The sequence below is a fragment of the Amphiprion ocellaris genome, chromosome 3 (genome assembly GCF_022539595.1).
Source record: "Amphiprion ocellaris isolate individual 3 ecotype Okinawa chromosome 3, ASM2253959v1, whole genome shotgun sequence".
Lineage (NCBI taxonomy): Eukaryota > Metazoa > Chordata > Actinopteri > Pomacentridae > Amphiprion > Amphiprion ocellaris.
The window spans coordinates 13,818,345-13,839,737 of NC_072768.1; the positions used below are offsets into that span (position 1 = coordinate 13,818,345).

The 21,393-nt window shown below is 44.2% G+C and overlaps 1 protein-coding gene across 1 annotated transcript in view; it reads right to left on the minus strand.

The window, feature by feature from the left end:
* Positions 1-309: 309 nt before the first annotated feature.
* The window catches only part of LOC111584089 (mucin-2-like), a 35,565-nt gene continuing 14,481 nt past the window's right edge, over positions 310-21,393 (minus strand). Inside the window, 25 exon segments of the mRNA XM_055009184.1 lie at positions 310-669; positions 765-888; positions 966-1,005; positions 1,097-1,225; positions 1,348-1,446; positions 1,577-1,699; positions 1,831-1,871; positions 1,979-2,083; positions 2,206-2,383; positions 2,481-2,512; positions 2,604-2,704; positions 2,905-2,974; positions 3,142-3,317; positions 3,429-3,636; positions 3,718-3,901; positions 4,069-4,316; positions 4,412-4,586; positions 4,761-4,933; positions 5,065-8,527; positions 8,529-12,547; positions 12,724-13,071; positions 13,682-14,164; positions 14,479-14,853; positions 14,958-15,054; positions 15,440-21,306. Of these exon segments, the coding sequence (XP_054865159.1) occupies positions 459-669; positions 765-888; positions 966-1,005; positions 1,097-1,225; positions 1,348-1,446; positions 1,577-1,699; positions 1,831-1,871; positions 1,979-2,083; positions 2,206-2,383; positions 2,481-2,512; positions 2,604-2,704; positions 2,905-2,974; positions 3,142-3,317; positions 3,429-3,636; positions 3,718-3,901; positions 4,069-4,316; positions 4,412-4,586; positions 4,761-4,933; positions 5,065-8,527; positions 8,529-12,547; positions 12,724-13,071; positions 13,682-14,164; positions 14,479-14,853; positions 14,958-15,054; positions 15,440-21,306 (17,069 nt within the window). The 3' untranslated portion in view covers positions 310-458.

Here is a 21,393-nt window from a genome sequence, read left to right on the forward strand (position 1 = left end):
GTGCTCTATTGCTGGCCAGTCACCAACTTGTAGACATGAACCTCTTCCTCCTCCCTATGTGCTACACTTTTTGATGACTTTGATTCATTTAAAATGTCCATGTACCTTAGGGATGCTTGATTCCACTGAGTTGTATTGTTCACCGTATTAAAAATGTTTTATTTGAGACTAATTAGAAGTGCTTTCCTTTTATGATCATAAAACATTTATCTTTTGGGTTTGTGTGAATGTAACAACAAACAAAAAATGTGATTTTCAACAAAATTTGTCCTGAAACAATTAAGATAGTGGAGGAGATGAGACATAAACTGAGTTGCATCTTTTTATTTGATCAATTGATAAATAGTCTCTTTACAATGGCAATTGCTTTGTAAGAGGTGTAGTGATTGTTAGAAAAATATGGAAAGGAATATTTGTATCTGACAAATATTGAAGTTAAAGTGACAGCAGGTGCTTTATCACAGCAGTGTGAAGCTTCTCTTCCTGCGAGCAGGCGGTGCTGCAGCTCTGGTGCAGTCCGTGTGTCCACAGCCACAGTCCTCCACATGCATGTATGTGTAGGGAATCGTATCTCCATTCAGACAGAACAAGTCAACGGTGCGATTGCTGGATCGAGTCTCCTTACAGCAGGAACATGTATGCTGCATAGCTGCTGCTGCTTGAGAGTACCTGAAGAAAGCAGAGGCAGGATCTATTAGATAACTCAAAATCTACATAAACTATATCAAAATGTTTTTGTAAAATATTGGTAATCATATTCTTACATGGTGAAAGTGTTGCAAGATCCTTCACAATACGGCATATCGACTTCCTGTTCAGACTGACAGCCCTTGTGTGAAACGCGGGTTTTCATAGATGCTAACTTGCAGCCCTTTTCCTTCTCCACACCTTTCCAAAAAACGATGTAGTTAGTTGTTTTTATTTCAACATCTTCTACCCAAAAGAAATAAAAATCTCATACTTACAAACTTTACAGCAGCCATTTGCTGCAGTCTGAATTGTGTTCTAAAGAGAAAAAAACATCAGCAGAATTAGTTTTATCTTCTGTTCACACAGACACAATAATCCTGATTCATCTTCTGAAAACGAGACTTACAGGTTGGCAGTTGCTCTGTTGGAATGGTGGGCAGACAATGTGAGAACTGATCGTTGCTAAAGTCTCACCGCTTTTAACACAGGTGTAATGCTCACACTTATTCTCAGCTGGTGACCAGGTTTCTCTTTGCTGGAGAGCAGTGAGGTGGACGCACAGACACAAGTAGGATTAAACAAAGAAATTAAAATGCCGACGTGCTTTGGGCTAGAAAGCATCAACATTTGGATACCAACAAAGGTGATCCCACTTACCGCTAAGAGCTGCTTAGTACCGTTAACACTGAGGATACAGTGTGTCTGTACACACCTCCCACAACACTCATCAGAAATAGTTCCCACATATTCATATCCCTGAAAGAGAAAGGGGGATTTAAGTTAGAAGGGCCAGTTTTACATGTTCATCCTCATACTGAACTCACTCTGAGAAACACAAGTTGCAGTTATTGCTGTTTGTGAGTGTAAGTGCGGTAATTTTTCTTACCATGTCACAAGTTTCTTTACATTGCTGAAACTCACAAGTTATTTTGAATAGACCAGATTTTGGGTCGACCTCATTGCTACAGGTACAATCCTGACATGCGTTGGCAGGAACTGAAGACCCGGGCTAGCAAAAAAAGAGGAAATGTGTTCATACCTGTGCTTTTAGTCATAGAGAACTATGTGCAGCAGAGATCCTTTTATATAAAAGCTGATGTAATAATAAATCATGTAACAAATCATCCATTTCATATTTACGTGGTATTCGACATCTTTGTGGACACAAACTCTTTTCGGATCTATGAGAACACGTAAAACACAAGCAATGAAAAGATAAAATATGTGAAAGAATGGTTGCTGTGGTTGTTAGGTTTTATATAAATTCAATTTGAATTCATTAGCTCACCACATGTTTGTTGTGGACAGCATTTTCCTTCTGGAACACTGATAACTGGCTTATATCCAACAGGACAGTTCTTGTTGCTGACTGGGCAAGTGTTGATTTGACATTCTGTGGATTTGATAAAAAAAACAAAAAAATAGACAGGTATTGTTTAGAGCCACATCCAAAAGTCATCGGCAAGTACTTACCAGAAAATATTAAAACGTGTGCACTGATGCTTCATTTCTTACGGCAAACATATGCAGAACAGCAGGGGTCTGATGGATTAGTTTGGTTGACCAGAACAAACCCTTCACCAATGCAGTTTGCAATGGGAAGTGCTGGGCACACCTTAGGCTTGCAAGTCACCGTCTTAGTGGTCTCCTCACAGATGCAGTCCTGGCATTTGTACTCAAACCTCTCATTGAACTTAGGGAATAAACCACCAAAATTACTTCACTGTCTCTTGCATGTAAAAGATACAGTTCACAATTTTAACTGCACAAGAAAAGAAGACTTGACTCACCCCACGAGGAATACCCTCAGGATCAAGACATCCTGTTGGAAGATGAACAGTTTGGCTGGATTTCATGAATGATACGATACAATCAGTTCAGTGGTAGCACTAGAGAGTATACGCTACACTTACCACATTTTTCAACACATATTCCAGACTCTTTGTTAAAGAGTTTCATTCCATCAGGACAAAAGCAGCCCTCAGTGGTGTAGTTCATAGTAGGTTCATAGGGACTGTGAAATGAAGCAATAAAGACAGAAGAGTTAACTAATTTCTACTACATCTGTAAAACACAGTTAACTAGATACACTGTATTTGTCACCTAGCCTAGCTGCCACGATAAACAGACATTTATTGTAGCTTTCTGTTAGGATCATAGTCTTAGGAAACGCTAACTTGCAAAATGAATGCATTCAATTTTGTAAAATCTCACTTGTCTTCACAGGTTGGTTGCTCGGCAGGACCACAAGGTTTGTACACTTTGTTTGATGGGCAGTCACTGGCTGTTGGTGAAGAAAAGAACTCAGCTGGTTCCTTTTAAAATGCATACTGCCAACCAGCTCTATATTCTAAACAGCAACTTAGTCTATTTAAATGCCAGAAACAAATTTTTTATTCCTAATTTGAACGATCCCAACATTAAACAATAAAACAATGAGGGGTTGCTTACCACATATTGTGGTGTGGTTCTTCCAGTGGAGGCAAACTCCGGCCTGCGCACAAGCAGCAGCATAAGTCTGCAAACTTGTGCACTCTACTGCTGGGTTGGGAACATGACAACTATCAAAAACACAACCTCTGTAGAAATTGTCTGGCGAGACAAAGGGGTGGCACTCTACAAAGGGACTGTGAAAGAAAAAGACAAACAAATGCATACATAACACTGTTGTGTTTACACTGCAATATGTCGATTTTGTGGAGGTAAAGGTGAACTGTTACAGTGGATTGCATGTCTACCTGTTGTAAAGCAGGTCGCATATGGAGTCTGCGTTGCATGGTTCTAAGGTTGGTGGTTCAGGTACACTGGTGGGTAGTACAGGTGGCACCAAGCAGTTGGGTTGGTTAATGTCCTTTGCTGGCCAGTAGTCCGCCATCACTGCACAACTTTTCACCAGCTGGCCTCCAGGCAACATGCAGTCATCAGCCTGGTTATTGGTGCATGTTCCTGACAGTAGTCACAGATAATATTGCAGTCTATCCTCAAACTATTAATTTACCAATGCGGATGCTACAAAAAGTTTCTTACCACAATGACCCTGTGTGTTGCTGCCAAAGTACTGAAACGGCAGGGTAACACTAAAACCAGTTATTCCAAATGTAATGACCACTTGCAGGCGAGGGATCTCCAAAACCAGGTTAATGCCAGTATTCACAACTTTGATACCATACTGTGAATAGGGTAGTTTAAGAGTTTTTCCCTTTTTCAATGCCTATGGGGAAAAAAAATAAAATATGCCATCAAAAGTATATAAAAAAAATTACACTATAAAAATCTTTGAAATGCCATCTACACTGATGGTAGGAACCTTAAACATTATCTGGTCAGTATTTCAGAACATCCAATAAAATTTCAGAGATTATAGACATTGAGTTTTACCTCCAACTCTGGTGCTCCAGGAAGGTTATGATTAATGAGTGTGACAACTTCTGATCCATATGATATTATTAGTGATCGTGGACAAGAAACATCTTCAGTGGGATCGCAAAAGACATTATCAATATAAATTTTCAGGTAGTGTCTTGGTAAAATCTCTTCCATTAAAACATAAGTACAGTTCCCTTGATAACTGTAGTAGAATCCATCAAAAGTTATGTAATGAGGATCTCCCCAGCCTTCACATACACCTGAAAAGAAGCAAAAAATGTTAAAAATGAAAAACAGATTTAAAGGAGATACATACAAGTGAATAAAAATGTCACACATGTACAGAATAACTCACAGTCACAAACATAATGTTGGCAGCAGTAGTATTCATCGTACACAAGAACTGGCTTCTTTCCATTAGTACAAGTTATATTCTTAATGGGCGGACATTCATATGGAACTATTTCAATTGTGTTGTTCTCAATACACTTGGCCATGTTGCAGTTGCACAGGAAGAAGGTCTCATTTTGCTTCAAGAAAACAATAAAGACGAATAGAGGAAAAAAAAATCATGAGAATGGTATTTGGTACAGCAAATGTAAGAAAGCAAGCAATTGAACACATTATAATCACCAGACATTAATTCCCAAGTGCAATATGAAATAGTGTAGACATTAGTGTACTAGAAACATTAACAGTCTTACTGCGACATTCCATTCAGGACACGAAGGTGGTATTTCTGTCGGTGTGAGTGTGGATGTAGGTGTGGTTGTGGTCCCACACATTTTCGTAATGTTGCGGATTTCACAGATGTCAGAACATATCATTGAGAGACATATGCCTGACCCAATATGTTTATTATCAATTATTACCTCCCCTTAATTTGAGGAAGAAAGACAAAGAGAAAATTAAACAGTGAAAAACAGTTTTTGAAAAAATAAAGACATGATAATTGTCAGCATCATGAATGAAATAGCTGATTTTAAAAATTGTATTTTTTTTTTTTACCTGGGTTATAAAGCTCGCCATTAAAAATACAGAAGCATTCTGTAGATAGAGTTGGACCAGTTGTTGTCGTAGGGGGGTGGGTTGTAGCTGATGTGGTTGGGCTTGCAGTTGTAGGTGATTGGGTTGTAACTGTTGTGGTTGGACCTGCAGTTGCAGTAGGAGGTAGGGTTGTTGGGGTTGTACTTGTTGTGGTTGGGCTTGCAGTTGTACTAAGAAGTTGGGTTGTTGGGGTTGTAGCTGGTGTAGTTGGGCTTGCAGCTGTAGTAGGAGATTGGGTTGTAACTGTTGTGGTTGTGGTTGGACCTGCAGTTGTAGTAGGAGGTTGGGTTGTTGGGGTTGTACTTGTTGTGGTTGGGCCTGCAGTTGTAGTAGGAGGTTGGGATGTTGGGGTTGTAGCTGTTATGGTTGGTCCAGCAGTTGTAGTAGGAGGTTGGGATGTTACTGTTGTGGTTGTGGTTGGACCTGCAGTTGCAGTAGGAGGTTGGGTGGTTTGGGTTGTAACTGTTGTGGTTGGTCCAGCAGTTGAAGTAGGAGGCTGGGATGTTGGGGTTGTAGCTGTTGTGGTTAGGCCGGCAGTTGTAGTAGTAGGTTGGGTTGTACTTGTTGTGGTTGGGCCTGCAGTTGTAGTAGGGGATTGGGTTGTAACTGTTGTGGTTGTGGTTGGGCTTGCAGTTGTAGTAGGAGGTTGAGTTGTTGTGGTTATAACTGTTGTAGTTAGACCTACAGTCGTTGTCAGAGGTTGGGTTGTTTGGGTTGTAACTGTTGTGGTTGGTCCAGCAGTTGTAGTAGGAGGTTGGGATATAATTGTTGTGGTTGGGGTTGTACCTGCAGTTGTAGCAGGAGGTTGGGTTGTTGGAGTTGAAACTGTTGTGGTTAGTCCTGCAGTTGTAGTAGTAGGTTGTGTTGTACTTGTTGTGGTTGGGCCTGCAGTTGTAGTAGGGGATTGGGTTGTAACTCTTGTGGTTGGGCTTGCAGTTGTAGTAGGAGGCTGAATTGTTGCAGTTGTAACTGTTGTAGTTGGACCTGCAGTCGTTGTCAGAGGTTGGGTTGTTTGGGTTGTAACTGTTGTGGTTAGTCCAGCAGTTGTAGTAGGAGGTTGGAATGTAACTGTTGTGGTTGGACCTGCAGTTGTAGTAGAAGGTTGAGTTTTTGGGGTTGAAACTGTTGTGGTTAGTCCTGCAGTTGTAGTAGTAGGTTGGGTTGTACTTGTTGTGGTTGGGCCTGCAGTTGTAGTAGGGGATTGGGTTGTAACTGTTGTGGTTGGGCCTGCAGTTGTAGTAGGAGGTTGGGATATAATTGTTGTGGTTGTGGTTGGACCTGCAGATGTAGTAGGAGGTTGGGTTGTTTGCGTTGTAACTGTTGTGGTTGGTCCAGCAGTTGTAGTAGGAGGTTGGGATGTAATTGTTGTGGTTGTGGTTGGGCCTGCAGTTGTAGTAGGAGGTTGGGTTGTTTGGGTTGTAACTGTTGTGGTTGGTCCAGCAGTTGCAGTAGGAAGTTGGGATGTTGTAGTTGTAACTGTTGCGGTTGGTCCAGCAGTTGTAGTAGGAGGTTGGGATATAATTGTTGTGGTTGTGGTTGGACCTGCAGATGTAGTAGGAGGTTGGGTTTTTTGGGTTGTAACTGTTGTGGTTGGTCCAGCACTTGTAGTAGGAGGTTGGGTTGTTGGGGTTGTACTTGTTGTGGTTAGGCTGGCAGTTGTAGTAGTAGGTTGGGTTGTACTTGTTGTGGTTGGGCCTGCAGTTGTAGTAGGAGGTTGGGATGTTGTAGTTGTAACTGTTGTAGTTGGACCTGCAGTCGTTGTCAGAGGTTGGGTTGTTTGAGTTGTAACTGTTGTGGTTTGTCCAGCAGTTGTAGTAGGAGGTTGGGATGTAACTGTAGTGGTTGGACCTGCAGTTGTAGTAGGAGGTTGGGTGGTTTGGGTTGTAACTGTTGTGGTTGGTCCAGCAGTTGTAGTAGGAAGTTGGGATGTTGGGGTTGTACTTGTTGTGGTTGGGCTTGCACTTGTAGTAGGAGGTTGGGTTGTGGGGGTTGTAGCTGTTGTGGTTGGGCCTGCAGTTGTAGTAGGAGGTTGGGTTGTAACTGTTGTGGTTGGTCCAGCACTTGTAGTAGGAGGTTGGGATGTTGGGGTTGTAACTGTTGTGGTTGGGCCTGTAGTTGTAGTCGGGGATTGGGTTGTAACTGTTGTGGTTGTGGTTGGGCTTGCAGTTGTAGTAGGTTGGGATGTTGTAGTTGTAACTGTTGTAGTTGGACCTGCAGTCGTTGTCAGAGGTTGGGTTGTTTGGGTTGTAGCTGTTGTGGTTGGTCCAGCAGTTGTAGTAGGAGGTTGGGATGTAACTGTTGTAGTTGGACCTGCAGTTGTAGTAGGAGGTTGGGTTGTTTGGGTTGTAACTGTTGTGGTTAGTCCAGCAGTTGTAGTAGGAGGTTGGGATGTAACTGTTGTGGTTGGACCTGCAGTTGTAGTAGAAGGTTGAGTTTTTGGGGTTGAAACTGTTGTGGTTAGTCCTGCAGTTGTAGTAGTAGGTTGGGTTGTACTTGTTGTGGTTGGGCCTGCAGTTGTAGTAGGGGATTGGGTTGTAACTGTTGTGGTTGGGCCTGCAGTTGTAGTAGGAGGTTGGGATATAATTGTTGTGGTTGTGGTTGGACCTGCAGATGTAGTAGGAGGTTGGGTTGTTTGGGTTGTAACTGTTGTGGTTGGTCCAGCAGTTGTAGTAGGAGGTTGGGATGTAATTGTTGTGGTTGTGGTTGGGCCTGCAGTTGTAGTAGGAGGTTGGGTTGTTTGGGTTGTAACTGTTGTGGTTGGTCCAGCAGTTGTAGTAGGAGGTTGGGATGTAATTGTTGTGGTTGTGGTTGGTCCAGCACTTGCAGTAGGAGGTTGGGATGTAATTGTTGTGGTTGTGGTTGGACCTGCAGTTGTAGTAGGAGGTTGGGTTGTTTGGGTTGTAACTGTTGTGGTTGGTCCAGCACTTGTAGTAGGAGGTTGGGTTGTTGGGGTTGTACTTGTTGTGGTTAGGCCGGCAGTTGTAGTAGTAGGTTGGGTTGTACTTGTTGTGGTTGGGCCTGCAGTTGTAGTAGGAGGTTGGGATGTTGTAGTTGTAACTGTTGCGGTTGGTCCAGCAGTTGTAGTAGGAGGTTGGGATATAATTGTTGTGGTTGTGGTTGGACCTGCAGATGTAGTAGGAGGTTGGGTTGTTTGGGTTGTAACTGTTGTGGTTGGTCCAGCACTTGTAGTAGGAGGTTGGGTTGTTGGGGTTGTAACTGTTGTGGTTGGTCCAGCAGTTGTAGTAGGAAGTTGGGATGTTGGGGTTGTACTTGTTGTGGTTGGGCTTGCACTTGTAGTAGGAGGTTGGGTTGTGGGGGTTGTAGCTGTTGTGGTTGGGCCTGCAGTTGTAGTAGGAGGTTGGGTTGTTTGGGTTGTAACTGTTGTGGTTGGTCCAGCACTTGTAGTAGGAGGTTGGGTTGTTGGGGTTGTAACTGTTGTGGTTAGGCCGGCAGTTGTAGTAGTAGGTTGGGTTGTACTTGTTGTGGTTGGGCCTGCAGTTGTAGTAGGAGGTTGGGATGTTGTAGTTGTAACTGTTGTAGTTGGACCTGCAGTCGTTGTCAGAGGTTGGGTTGTTTGAGTTGTAACTTTTGTGGTTTGTCCAGCAGTTGTAGTAGGAGGTTGGGATGTAACTGTAGTGGTTGGACCTGCAGTTGTAGTAGGAGGTTGGGTGGTTTGGGTTGTAACTGTTGTGGTTGGTCCAGCAGTTGTAGTAGGAAGTTGGGATGTTGGGGTTGTACTTGTTGTGGTTGGGCTTGCACTTGTAGTAGGAGGTTGGGTTGTGGGGGTTGTAGCTGTTGTGGTTGGGCCTGCAGTTGTAGTAGGAGGTTGGGTTGTAACTGTTGTGGTTGGTCCAGCACTTGTAGTAGGAGGTTGGGATGTTGGGTTGTAACTGTTGTGGTTGGGCCTGTAGTTGTAGTCGGGGATTGGGTTGTAACTGTTGTGGTTGTGGTTGGGCTTGCAGTTGTAGTAGGTTGGGATGTTGTAGTTGTAACTGTTTGTAGTTGGGACCTGCAGTCGTTGTCAGAGGTTGGGTTGTTTGGGTTGTAGCTGTTGTGGTTGGTCTAGCAGTTGTAGTAGGAGGTTGGGATGTAACTGTTGTAGTTGGACCTGCAGTTGTAGTAGGAGGTTGGGTTGTTTGGGCTGTAACTGTTGTGGTTAGTCCAGCAGTTGTAGTAGGAGGTTGGGATGTAACTGTTGTGGTTGGACCTGCAGTTGTAGTAGAAGGTTGAGTTTTTGGGGTTGAAACTGTTGTGGTTAGTCCTGCAGTTGTAGTAGTAGGTTGGGTTGTACTTGTTGTGGTTGGGCCTGCAGTTGTAGTAGGGGATTGGGTTGTAACTGTTGTGGTTGGGCCTGCAGTTGTAGTAGGAGATTGGGATATAATTGTTGTGGTTGTGGTTGGACCTGCAGATGTAGTAGGAGGTTGGGTTGTTTGGGTTGTAACTGTTGTGGTTGGTCCAGCAGTTGTAGTAGGAGGTTGGGATGTAATTGTTGTGGTTGTGGTTGGGCCTGCAGTTGTAGTAGGAGGTTGGGTTGTTTGGGTTGTAACTGTTGTGGTTGGTCCAGCAGTTGTAGTAGGAGGTTGGGATGTAATTGTTGTGGTTGTGGTTGGTCCAGCACTTGCAGTAGGAGGTTGGGATGTAATTGTTGTGGTTGTGGTTGGACCTGCAGTTGTAGTAGGAGGTTGGGTTGTTTGGGTTGTAACTGTTGTGGTTGGTCCAGCACTTGTAGTAGGAGGTTGGGTTGTTGGGGTTGTACTTCTTGTGGTTAGGCCGGCAGTTGTAGTAGTAGGTTGGGTTGTACTTGTTGTGGTTGGGCCTGCAGTTGTAGTAGGAGGTTGGGATGTTGTAGTTGTAACTGTTGCGGTTGGTCCAGCAGTTGTAGTAGGAGGTTGGGATATAATTGTTGTGGTTGTGGTTGGACCTGCAGATGTAGTAGGAGGTTGGGTTGTTTGGGTTGTAACTGTTGTGGTTGGTCCAGCACTTGTAGTAGGAGGTTGGGATGTTGTAGTTGTAACTGTTGTAGTTGGACCTGCAGTTGTAGTAGGAGGTTGGGTTGTTTGGGTTGTAACTGTTGTGGTTGGTCCAGCACTTGTAGTAGGAGGTTGGGATGTTGAGGTTGTAACTGTTGTGGTTGGGCCTGCAGTTGTAGTCGGGAATTGGGTTGTAACTGTTGTGGTTGTGGTTAGGCTTGCAGTTGTAGTAGGAGGTTGGGGTGTTGTAGTTCTAACTGTTGTAGTTGGACCTGCAGTCGTTGTCAGAGGTTGGGTTGTTTGGGTTGTAACTGTTGTGGTTGGACCTGCAGTTGTAGTAGGAGGTTGGGTGGTTTGGGTTGTAACTGTTGTGGTTGGTCCAGCAGTTGTAGTAGGAGGTTGGGATGTTGGGGTTGTAGCTGTTGTGGTTGGGCCTGCAGTTGTAGTAGGAGGTTGGGTTGTTGGGGTTGAAACTGTTGTGGTTAGTCCTGCAGTTGTAGTAGTAGGTTGGTTTGTAACTGTTGTGGTTTGGCCTGCAGTTGTAGTAAGGGATTGGGTTGTAACTCTTGTGGTTGGGCTTGCAATTGTAGTAGGAGGCTGAGTTGTTGTAGTTGTAACTGTTGTAGTTGGACCTGCAGTCGTTGTCAGAGATTGGGTTGTTTGGATTGTAACTGTTGTGGTTGGTCCAGCAGTTGTAGTAGGAGGTTGAGATGTTGGGGTTGTAACTGTTGTGGTTGTAACTGTTGTAGTTGGACCTGCAGTTGTAGTAGGAGGTTGGGTTGTTTGGGTTGTAACTGTTGTGGTTGGTCCAGCACTTGTAGTAGGAGGTTGGGTTGTTGGGGTTGTAGCTGTTGTGGTTAGGCCTGCAGTTGTAGTAGTAGGTTGGGTTGTACTTGTTGTGGTTGGGCCTGTAGTTGTAGTAGGGGATTGGGTTATAACTGTTGTGGTTGTGGTTGGGCTTGCAGTTGTAGTAGGAGGTTGGGTTGTTGGAGTTCTAGTTGTTGTAGTTGGTCCTTCAGTTGTAGTAGGAGGTTGGGCTGTAACTGTTGTGGTAGTTGTAGGACCTGCAGTTGCAGTAGGAGGTTGGGTTGCTGGGGTTGTAGTTGATGTAGCTGGACCTGTAGTTGTCGTCGTAAGTTGGAGTGTTGGGGTTGTAACTGTTGTGGTTGGACCTATAGTTGTAGTAGGAGGTTGGGTTGTTTGGGTTGTAACTGTTGTGGATTCAGTTATTAATTTACCGGTTTGTGGAGTTGATGTTGTCGCTGGGCGTCCAGTTATAACACCAGTTTCAGTTGTTGGTGTTGTAATTGTTGTGGTTGTTGTTGGTCCAGCAGTTGTAGTAGGAGGTTGGGTTGTTGGAGTTCTAGTTGTTGTAGTTGGTCCTTCAGTTGTAGTAGGAGGTTGGGCTGTAACTGTTGTGGTAGTTGTAGGACCTGCAGTTGCAGTAGGAGGTTGGGTTGCTGGGGTTGTAGTTGATGTAGCTGGACCTGTAGTTGTCGTCGTAAGTTGGAGTGTCGGGGTTGTAACTGTTGTGGTTGGACCTATAGTTGTAGTAGGAGGTTGGGTTGTTTGGGTTGTAACTGTTGTGGTTGGTCCAGCACTTGTAGTAGGAGGTTGGGATGTTGGGGTTGTAACTGTTGTGGTTGGGCCTGTAGTTGTAGTCGGGGATTGGGTTGTAACTGTTGTGGTTGGGCTTGCAGTTGTAGTAGGTTGGGATGTTGTAGTTGTAACTGTTGTAGTTGGACCTGCAGTCGTTGTCAGAGGTTGGGTTGTTTGGGTTGTAACTGTTGTGGTTGGTCCAGCAGTTGTAGTAGGAGGTTGGGATGTAACTGTTGTGGTTGGACCTGCAGTTGTAGTAGGAGGTTGGGTTGTTTGGGTTGTAACTGTTGTGGTTATTCCAGCAGTTGTAGTAGGAGGTTGGGATGTAACTGTTGTGGTTGGACCTGCAGTTGTAGTAGAAGGTTGGGTTGCTGGGGTTGAAACTGTTGTGGTAAGTCCTGCAGTTGTAGTAGGAGGTTGGGATGTAATTGTTGTGGTTGGACCTTCAGTTGTAGTAGGAGGTTGGGTTGTTTGGGTTGAAACTGTTGTGGATAGGCCTGCAGCTGTAGTAGAAGATTGGGTTATTGGGGTTGAAACTGTTGTGGTTGGGCCTGCAGTTGTAGTAGGAGGTTGGGTTGTTGTAGTTCTTGTTGTAGTTTGGCCTACAGTTGTAGTAAGAGGTTGAGTTGTTGGGGCTGTACTTGTTGGGTTTTCAGTTGTAGTAGTAGGTAGGGTGTTTGGGGTTGTAGCTGTTGTGGTTGGACCTGTAGTTGTAGTAGGAGGTTGGGATGTTGGAGTTGTGATTGTCGTGGTTGTGGATTCACATATATTTACCGCACAAAATACTCTGATCTCGTAGTCAAAGCACTTTCGTGGAGGTCTTGACTGGTCCTCTACTTTACATATCAATCCATAATCCACATCACAACTAACAACTTTGGCCAGTTTGAGTTTTATATTCCATTGAAGTCCATGTCCGGGAAATGAACAGCTCGACAATCAATAAAAAGCGTTTGTCACATATTTGTAGACCACCTGTTTGTGATGTTCTCATATGTTTCCCAGTCACTGTTGATCTGTACTTGGATCATGCACGTTATACCAGTCTGACCACTCATAAGTGATACAAGGATTAGGTTGTGGTCGGGGCTGCAGTTGTAGTAGGAATTTTGGGTTGTAACTGTTGTGGTTGTGGTTGGAACTGGAGTTGTAGTCGCAGTTTGGGTGGTTGTAGTTGTTGCAGTTGGTCCTGCAGTTGTAGTAGGGGATTGGATTGTAACTGTTGTGGTTGGGCCTGAAGTTGTAGTCGGGGATTGGGTTGTAACTGTAGTGGTTGTGGTTGGGCTTGCAGTTGTAGTAGGAGGTTGGGTTGTTGGGTTGTAGCTGTTGTTGGTTGGTCCAGCAGTTGTAGTAAGAGGTTGAGTTGTTTGGGTTGAAACTGTTGTGGATAGGCCTGCAGCTGTAGTAGAAGATTGGGTTATTTGGGTTGAAACTGTTGTGGTTGGGCCTCAGCAGTTGTAGTAGGAGGTTGGGTTGTTGTAGTTCTTGTTGTAGTTGGGCCTACAGTTGTAGTAAGAGGTTGAGTTGTTGGGGCTGTACTTGTTGGGTTTTCAGTTGTAGTAGTAGGTAGGGTGTTTGGGGTTGTAGCTGTTGTGGTTGGACCTGTAGTTGTAGTAGGAGGTTGGGATTTGGAGTTGTGATTGTCGTGGTTGTGGATTCACATATATTTACCTCACAAAATACTCTGATCTCGTAGTCATGGCACTTTCGAGGAGGTCTTGACTGGTCCTCTACTTACATATCAATCCATAATCCACATCACAACTAACAACTTGGCCAGTTTGAGTTTTATAATCATTGAGTCCATGTCCGGGAAATGAACAGCTCGACAATCAATAAATAAGCGTTTGTCACATATTTGTAGACCACTGTTTGTGATGTTCTCATATGTTCCCAGTCACTGTGATCTGTACTTGGATCATGCACGTTATACCATCTGACCACTCATACGTGATACAAGGATTAGTTGTGGTCGGGGCTGCAGTTGTAGTAGGATTTTGGGTTGTAACTGTTGTGGTTGTGGTTGGAACTGGAGTTGTAGTCGCAGTTTGGGTGGTTGTAGTTGTTGCAGTTTGGTCCTGCAGTTGTAGTAGGGGATTGGATTGTAACTGTTTGTGGTTGGGCCTGAAGTTGTAGTCGGGGATTGGTTGTAACTGTAGTGGTTGTGGTTGGGCTTGCAGTTGTAGTAGGAGGTTGGGTTGTGGGGTTGTAGCTGTTGTGGTTGGTCCAGCAGTTGTAGTAAGAGGTTGAGTTGTTTGGGTTGAAACTGTTGTGGATAGGCCTGCAGCTGTAGTAGAAGATTGGGTTATTGGGGTTGAAACTGTTGTGGTTGGGCCTGCAGTTGTAGTAGGAGGTTTGGGTTTTGTTAGTAGTTCTTGTTGTAGTTGGGCCTACAGTTGTAGTAAGAGGTTGAGTTGTTGGGGCTGTACTTGTTGGGTTTTCAGTTGTAGTAGTAGGTAGGGTGTTTGGGGTTGTAGCTGTTGTGGTTGGACCTGTAGTTGTAGTAGGAGGTTGGGATGTTGAGTTGTGATTGTCGTGGTTGTGGATTCACATATATTTACCGCACAAAATACTCTGATCTTGTAGTCAAAGCACTTCGTGGAGGTCTTGACTGGTCCTCTACTTTACATATCAATCCATAATCCACATCACAACTAACAACTTGGCCAGTTTGAGAGTTTTATAATCATTGAAGTCCATGTCCGGGAAATGAACAGCTCGACAATCAATAATAACGTTTTGTCACATATTTGTAGACCACTGTTTGTGATGTTCTCATATGTTTCCCAGTCACTGTGATCTGTACTTGGATCATGCACGTTATACCAGTCTGACCACTCATACGTGATACAAGGATTAGTTGTGGTCGGGGCTGCAGTTTTAGTAGGATTTTGGGTTGTAACTGTTGTGTTTGTGGTTGGAACTGGAGTTGTATCGCAGTTTGGGTGGTTGTAGTTGTTGCAGTTGGTCCTGCAGTTGTAGTAGGGGATTGGATTGTAACTGTTGTGGTTGGGCCTGAAGTTGTAGTCGGGGATTGGGTTGTAACTGTAGTGGTTGTTGGTTGGGCTTGCAGTTGTAGTAGGAGGTTGGGTTGTTGGGGTTGTAGCTGTTGTGGTTGGTCCAGCAGTTGTAGTAAGAGGTTGAGTTGTTTGGGTTGAAACTGTTGTGGATAGGCCTGCAGCTGTAGTAGAAGATTGGGTTATTGGGGTTGAAACTGTTGTTGGTTGGGCCTGCAGTTGTAGTAGGAGGTTGGGTTGTTGTAGTTCTTGTTGTAGTTGGGCCTACAGTTGTAGTAAGAGGTTGAGTTGTTGGGGCTGTACTTGTTGGGGTTTTCAGTTGTAGTAGTAGGTAGGGTGTTTGGGGTTAGCTGTTGTGGTTGGACCTGTAGTTGTAGTAGGAGGTTGGGATGTTGGAGTTGTGATTGTCGTGGTTGTGGATTCACATAATTTACCGCACAAAATACTCTGATTCTTGTAGTCAAAGCACTTTCGTGGAGGTCTTGACTGGTCCTCTACTTTACATATCAATCCATAATCCATATCACAACTAACAACTTGGCCAGTTTGAGTTTTTATAATCATTGAAGTCCATGTCCGGGAAATGAACAGCTCGACAATCAATAAATAAGCGTTTGTCACATATTTGTAGACCACTGTTTGTGATGTTCTCATATGTTTCCCAGTCAACTGTGATCTGTACTTGGATCATGCACGTTATACCAGTCTGACCACTCATATGTGATACAAGGATTAGTTTGGTCGGGCTGCAGTTGTAGTAGGATTTTGGGTTGTAACTGTTTGTGTTGTGGTTGGAACTGGAGTTGTAGTCGCAGTTTGGGTGGTTGTAGTTGTTGCAGTTGGTCCTGCAGTTGTAGTAGGGGATTGGATTGTAACTGTTGTGGTTGGGCCTGAAGTTGTAGTCGGGGATTGGGTTGTAACTGTAGTGGTTGTGGTTGGGCTTGCAGTTGTAGTAGGAGGTTGGGTTGTTGGGGTTGTAGCTGTTGTGGTTGGTCCAGCAGTTGTAGTAAGAGGTTGAGTTGTTTGGGTTGAAACTGTTGTGGATAGGCCTGCAGCTGTAGTAGAAGATTGGGTTATTGGGGTTGAAACTGTTGTGGTTGGGCCTGCAGTTGTAGTAGGAGGTTGGGTTGTTGTAGTTCTTGTTGTAGTTGGGCCTACAGTTGTAGTAAGAGGTTGAGTTGTTGGGGCTGTACTTGTTGGGTTTTCAGTTGTAGTAGTAGGTAGGGTGTTTGGGGTTGTAGCTGTTGTGGTTGGACCTGTAGTTGTAGTAGGAGGCTGGGATGTTGGAGTTGTGATTGTCGTGGTTGTGGATTCACATATATTTACCGCACAAAATACTCTGATCTCGTAGTCAAAGCACTTTCGTGGAGGTCTTGACTGGTCCTCTACTTTACATATCAATCCATAATCCACATCACAACTAACAACTTGGCCAGTTTGAGTTTTATAATCATTGAAGTCCATGTCCGGGAAATGAACAGCTCGACAATCAATAAATAAGCGTTTGTCACATATTTGTAGACCACTGTTTGTGATGTTCTCATATGTTTCCCAGTCACTGTGATCTGTACTTGGATCATGCACGTTATACCAGTCTGACCACTCATACGTGATACAAGGATTAGTTGTGGTCGGGGCTGCAGTTGTAGTAGGATTTTGGGTTGTAACTGTTGTGGTTGTGGTTGGAACTGGAGTTGTAGTCGCAGTTTGGGTGGTTGTAGTTGTTGCAGTTGGTCCTGCAGTTGTAGTAGGGGATTGGATTGTAACTGTTGTGGTTGGGCCTGAAGTTGTAGTCGGGGATTGGGTTGTAACTGTAGTGGTTGTGGTTGGGCTTGCAGTTGTAGTAGGAGGTTGGGTTGTTGGGGTTGTAGCTGTTGTGGTTGGTCCAGCAGTTGTAGTAAGAGGTTGAGTTGTTTGGGTTGAAACTGTTGTGGATAGGCCTGCAGCTGTAGTAGAAGATTGGGTTATTGGGGTTGAAACTGTTGTGGTTGGGCCTGCAGTTGTAGTAGGAGGTTGGGTTGTTGTAGTTCTTGTTGTAGTTGGGCCTACAGTTGTAGTAAGAGGTTGAGTTGTTGGGGCTGTACTTGTTGGGTTTTCAGTTGTAGTAGTAGGTAGGGTGTTTGGGGTTGTAGCTGTTGTGGTTGGACCTGTAGTTGTAGTAGGAGGTTGGGATGTTGGAGTTGTGATTGTCGTGGTTGTGGATTCACATATATTTACCTCACAAAATACTCTGATCTCGTAGTCATGGCACTTTCGAGGAGGTCTTGACTGGTCCTCTACTTTACATATCAATCCATAATCCACATCACAACTAACAACTTGGCCAGTTTGAGTTTTATAATCATTGAAGTCCATGTCCGGGAAATGAACAGCTCGACAATCAATAAATAAGCGTTTGTCACATATTTGTAGACCACTGTTTGTGATGTTCTCATATGTTTCCCAGTCACTGTGATCTGTACTTGGATCATGCACGTTATACCAGTCTGACCACTCATACGTGATACAAGGATTAGTTGTGGTCGGGGCTGCAGTTGTAGTAGGATTTTGGGTTGTAACTGTTGTGGTTGTGGTTGGAACTGGAGTTGTAGTCGCAGTTTGGGTGGTTGTAGTTGTTGCAGTTGGTCCTGCAGTTGTAGTAGGGGATTGGATTGTAACTGTTGTGGTTGGGCCTGAAGTTGTAGTCGGGGATTGGGTTGTAACTGTAGTGGTTGTGGTTGGGCTTGCAGTTGTAGTAGGAGGTTGGGTTGTTGGGGTTGTAGCTGTTGTGGTTGGTCCAGCAGTTGTAGTAAGAGGTTGAGTTGTTTGGGTTGAAACTGTTGTGGATAGGCCTGCAGCTGTAGTAGAAGATTGGGTTATTGGGGTTGAAACTGTTGTGGTTGGGCCTGCAGTTGTAGTAGGAGGTTGGGTTGTTGTAGTTCTTGTTGTAGTTGGGCCTACAGTTGTAGTAAGAGGTTGAGTTGTTGGGGCTGTACTTGTTGGGTTTTCAGTTGTAGTAGTAGGTAGGGTGTTTGGGGTTGTAGCTGTTGTGGTTGGACCTGTAGTTGTAGTAGGAGGTTGGGATGTTGGAGTTGTGATTGTCGTGGTTGTGGATTCACATATATTTACCGCACAAAATACTCTGATCTTGTAGTCAAAGCACTTTCGTGGAGGTCTTGACTGGTCCTCTACTTTACATATCAATCCATAATCCACATCACAACTAACAACTTGGCCAGTTTGAGTTTTATAATCATTGAAGTCCATGTCCGGGAAATGAACAGCTCGACAATCAATAAATAAGCGTTTGTCACATATTTGTAGACCACTGTTTGTGATGTTCTCATATGTTTCCCAGTCACTGTGATCTGTACTTGGATCATGCACGTTATACCAGTCTGACCACTCATACGTGATACAAGGATTAGTTGTGGTCGGGGCTGCAGTTGTAGTAGGATTTTGGGTTGTAACTGTTGTGGTTGTGGTTGGAACTGGAGTTGTAGTCGCAGTTTGGGTGGTTGTAGTTGTTGCAGTTGGTCCTGCAGTTGTAGTAGGGGATTGGATTGTAACTGTTGTGGTTGGGCCTGAAGTTGTAGTCGGGGATTGGGTTGTAACTGTAGTGGTTGTGGTTGGGCTTGCAGTTGTAGTAGGAGGTTGGGTTGTTGGGGTTGTAGCTGTTGTGGTTGGTCCAGCAGTTGTAGTAAGAGGTTGAGTTGTTTGGGTTGAAACTGTTGTGGATAGGCCTGCAGCTGTAGTAGAAGATTGGGTTATTGGGGTTGAAACTGTTGTGGTTGGGCCTGCAGTTGTAGTAGGAGGTTGGGTTGTTGTAGTTCTTGTTGTAGTTGGGCCTACAGTTGTAGTAAGAGGTTGAGTTGTTGGGGCTGTACTTGTTGGGTTTTCAGTTGTAGTAGTAGGTAGGGTGTTTGGGGTTGTAGCTGTTGTGGTTGGACCTGTAGTTGTAGTAGGAGGTTGGGATGTTGGAGTTGTGATTGTCGTGGTTGTGGATTCACATATATTTACCGCACAAAATACTCTGATCTTGTAGTCAAAGCACTTTCGTGGAGGTCTTGACTGGTCCTCTACTTTACATATCAATCCATAATCCACATCACAACTAACAACTTGGCCAGTTTGAGTTTTATAATCATTGAAGTCCATGTCCGGGAAATGAACAGCTCGACAATCAATAAATAAGCGTTTGTCACATATTTGTAGACCACTGTTTGTGATGTTCTCATATGTTTCCCAGTCACTGTGATCTGTACTTGGATCATGCACGTTATACCAGTCTGACCACTCATACGTGATACAAGGATTAGTTGTGGTCGGGGCTGCAGTTGTAGTAGGATTTTGGGTTGTAACTGTTGTGGTTGTGGTTGGAACTGGAGTTGTAGTCGCAGTTTGGGTGGTTGTAGTTGTTGCAGTTGGTCCTGCAGTTGTAGTAGGGGATTGGATTGTAACTGTTGTGGTTGGGCCTGAAGTTGTAGTCGGGGATTGGGTTGTAACTGTAGTGGTTGTGGTTGGGCTTGCAGTTGTAGTAGGAGGTTGGGTTGTTGGGGTTGTAGCTGTTGTGGTTGGTCCAGCAGTTGTAGTAAGAGGTTGAGTTGTTTGGGTTGAAACTGTTGTGGATAGGCCTGCAGCTGTAGTAGAAGATTGGGTTATTGGGGTTGAAACTGTTGTGGTTGGGCCTGCAGTTGTAGTAGGAGGTTGGGTTGTTGTAGTTCTTGTTGTAGTTGGGCCTACAGTTGTAGTAAGAGGTTGAGTTGTTGGGGCTGTACTTGTTGGGTTTTCAGTTGTAGTAGTAGGTAGGGTGTTTGGGGTTGTAGCTGTTGTGGTTGGACCTGTAGTTGTAGTAGGAGGTTGGGATGTTGGAGTTGTGATTGTCGTGGTTGTGGATTCACATATATTTACCGCACAAAATACTCTGATCTTGTAGTCAAAGCACTTTCGTGGAGGTCTTGACTGGTCCTCTACTTTACATATCAATCCATAATCCACATCACAACTAACAACTTGGCCAGTTTGAGTTTTATAATCATTGAAGTCCATGTCCGGGAAATGAACAGCTCGACAATCAATAAATAAGCGTTTGTCACATATTTGTAGACCACTGTTTGTGATGTTCTCATATGTTTCCCAGTCACTGTGATCTGTACTTGGATCATGCACGTTATACCAGTCTGACCACTCATACGTGATACAAGGATTAGTTGTGGTCGGGGCTGCAGTTGTAGTAGGATTTTGGGTTGTAACTGTTGTGGTTGTGGTTGGAACTGGAGTTGTAGTCGCAGTTTGGGTGGTTGTAGTTGTTGCAGTTGGTCCTGCAGTTGTAGTAGGGGATTGGATTGTAACTGTTGTGGTTGGGCCTGAAGTTGTAGTCGGGGATTGGGTTGTAACTGTAGTGGTTGTGGTTGGGCTTGCAGTTGTAGTAGGAGGTTGGGTTGTTGGGGTTGTAGCTGTTGTGGTTGGTCCAGCAGTTGTAGTAAGAGGTTGAGTTGTTTGGGTTGAAACTGTTGTGGATAGGCCTGCAGCTGTAGTAGAAGATTGGGTTATTGGGGTTGAAACTGTTGTGGTTGGGCCTGCAGTTGTAGTAGGAGGTTGGGTTGTTGTAGTTCTTGTTGTAGTTGGGCCTACAGTTGTAGTAAGAGGTTGAGTTGTTGGGGCTGTACTTGTTGGGTTTTCAGTTGTAGTAGTAGGTAGGGTGTTTGGGGTTGTAGCTGTTGTGGTTGGACCTGTAGTTGTAGTAGGAGGTTGGGATGTTGGAGTTGTGATTGTCGTGGTTGTGGATTCACATATATTTACCGCACAAAATACTCTGATCTTGTAGTCAAAGCACTTTCGTGGAGGTCTTGACTGGTCCTCTACTTTACATATCAATCCATAATCCACATCACAACTAACAACTTGGCCAGTTTGAGTTTTATAATCATTGAAGTCCATGTCCGGGAAATGAACAGCTCGACAATCAATAAATAAGCGTTTGTCACATATTTGTAGACCACTGTTTGTGATGTTCTCATATGTTTCCCAGTCACTGTGATCTGTACTTGGATCATGCACGTTATACCAGTCTGACCACTCATATGTGATACAAGGATTAGTTGTGGTCGGGGCTGCAGTTGTAGTAGGATTTTGGGTTGTAACTGTTGTGGTTGTGGTTGGAACTGGAGTTGTAGTCGCAGTTTGGGTGGTTGTAGTTGTTGCAGTTGGTCCTGCAGTTGTAGTAGGGGATTGGATTGTAACTGTTGTGGTTGGGCCTGAAGTTGTAGTCGGGGATTGGGTTGTAATTGTAGTGGTTGTGGTTGGGCTTGCAGTTGTAGTAGGAGGTTGGGTTGTTGGGGTTGTAGCTGTTGTGGTTGGTCCAGCAGTTGTAGTAAGAGGTTGAGTTGTTGGGGTTGTGATTGTTGTAGTTGGGCCTGCAGTTGTAGTTGTAATAGGGCATGATTCATTTCCATGTATCACTGTTGCATTAATGCAGATTGCATAGTAACACGTTCCCAAATTGTCAGTCACATTGTAAATAACTTCATTTTCTTCATATACAGTCCCGTTGTAAATGCAATAGGGACATATGTCCACACATGTCTGGTTCTTCTCATCAAATATAGGTTTATCTTCTGGGCATACAGGGTAACAGCCTGTAAATGTCACATCAGAAAACATCATACTACATTTTTTGACTTGCAAAATTATCTGATGTAATGTGCGACAACAGGTCCTAGGTA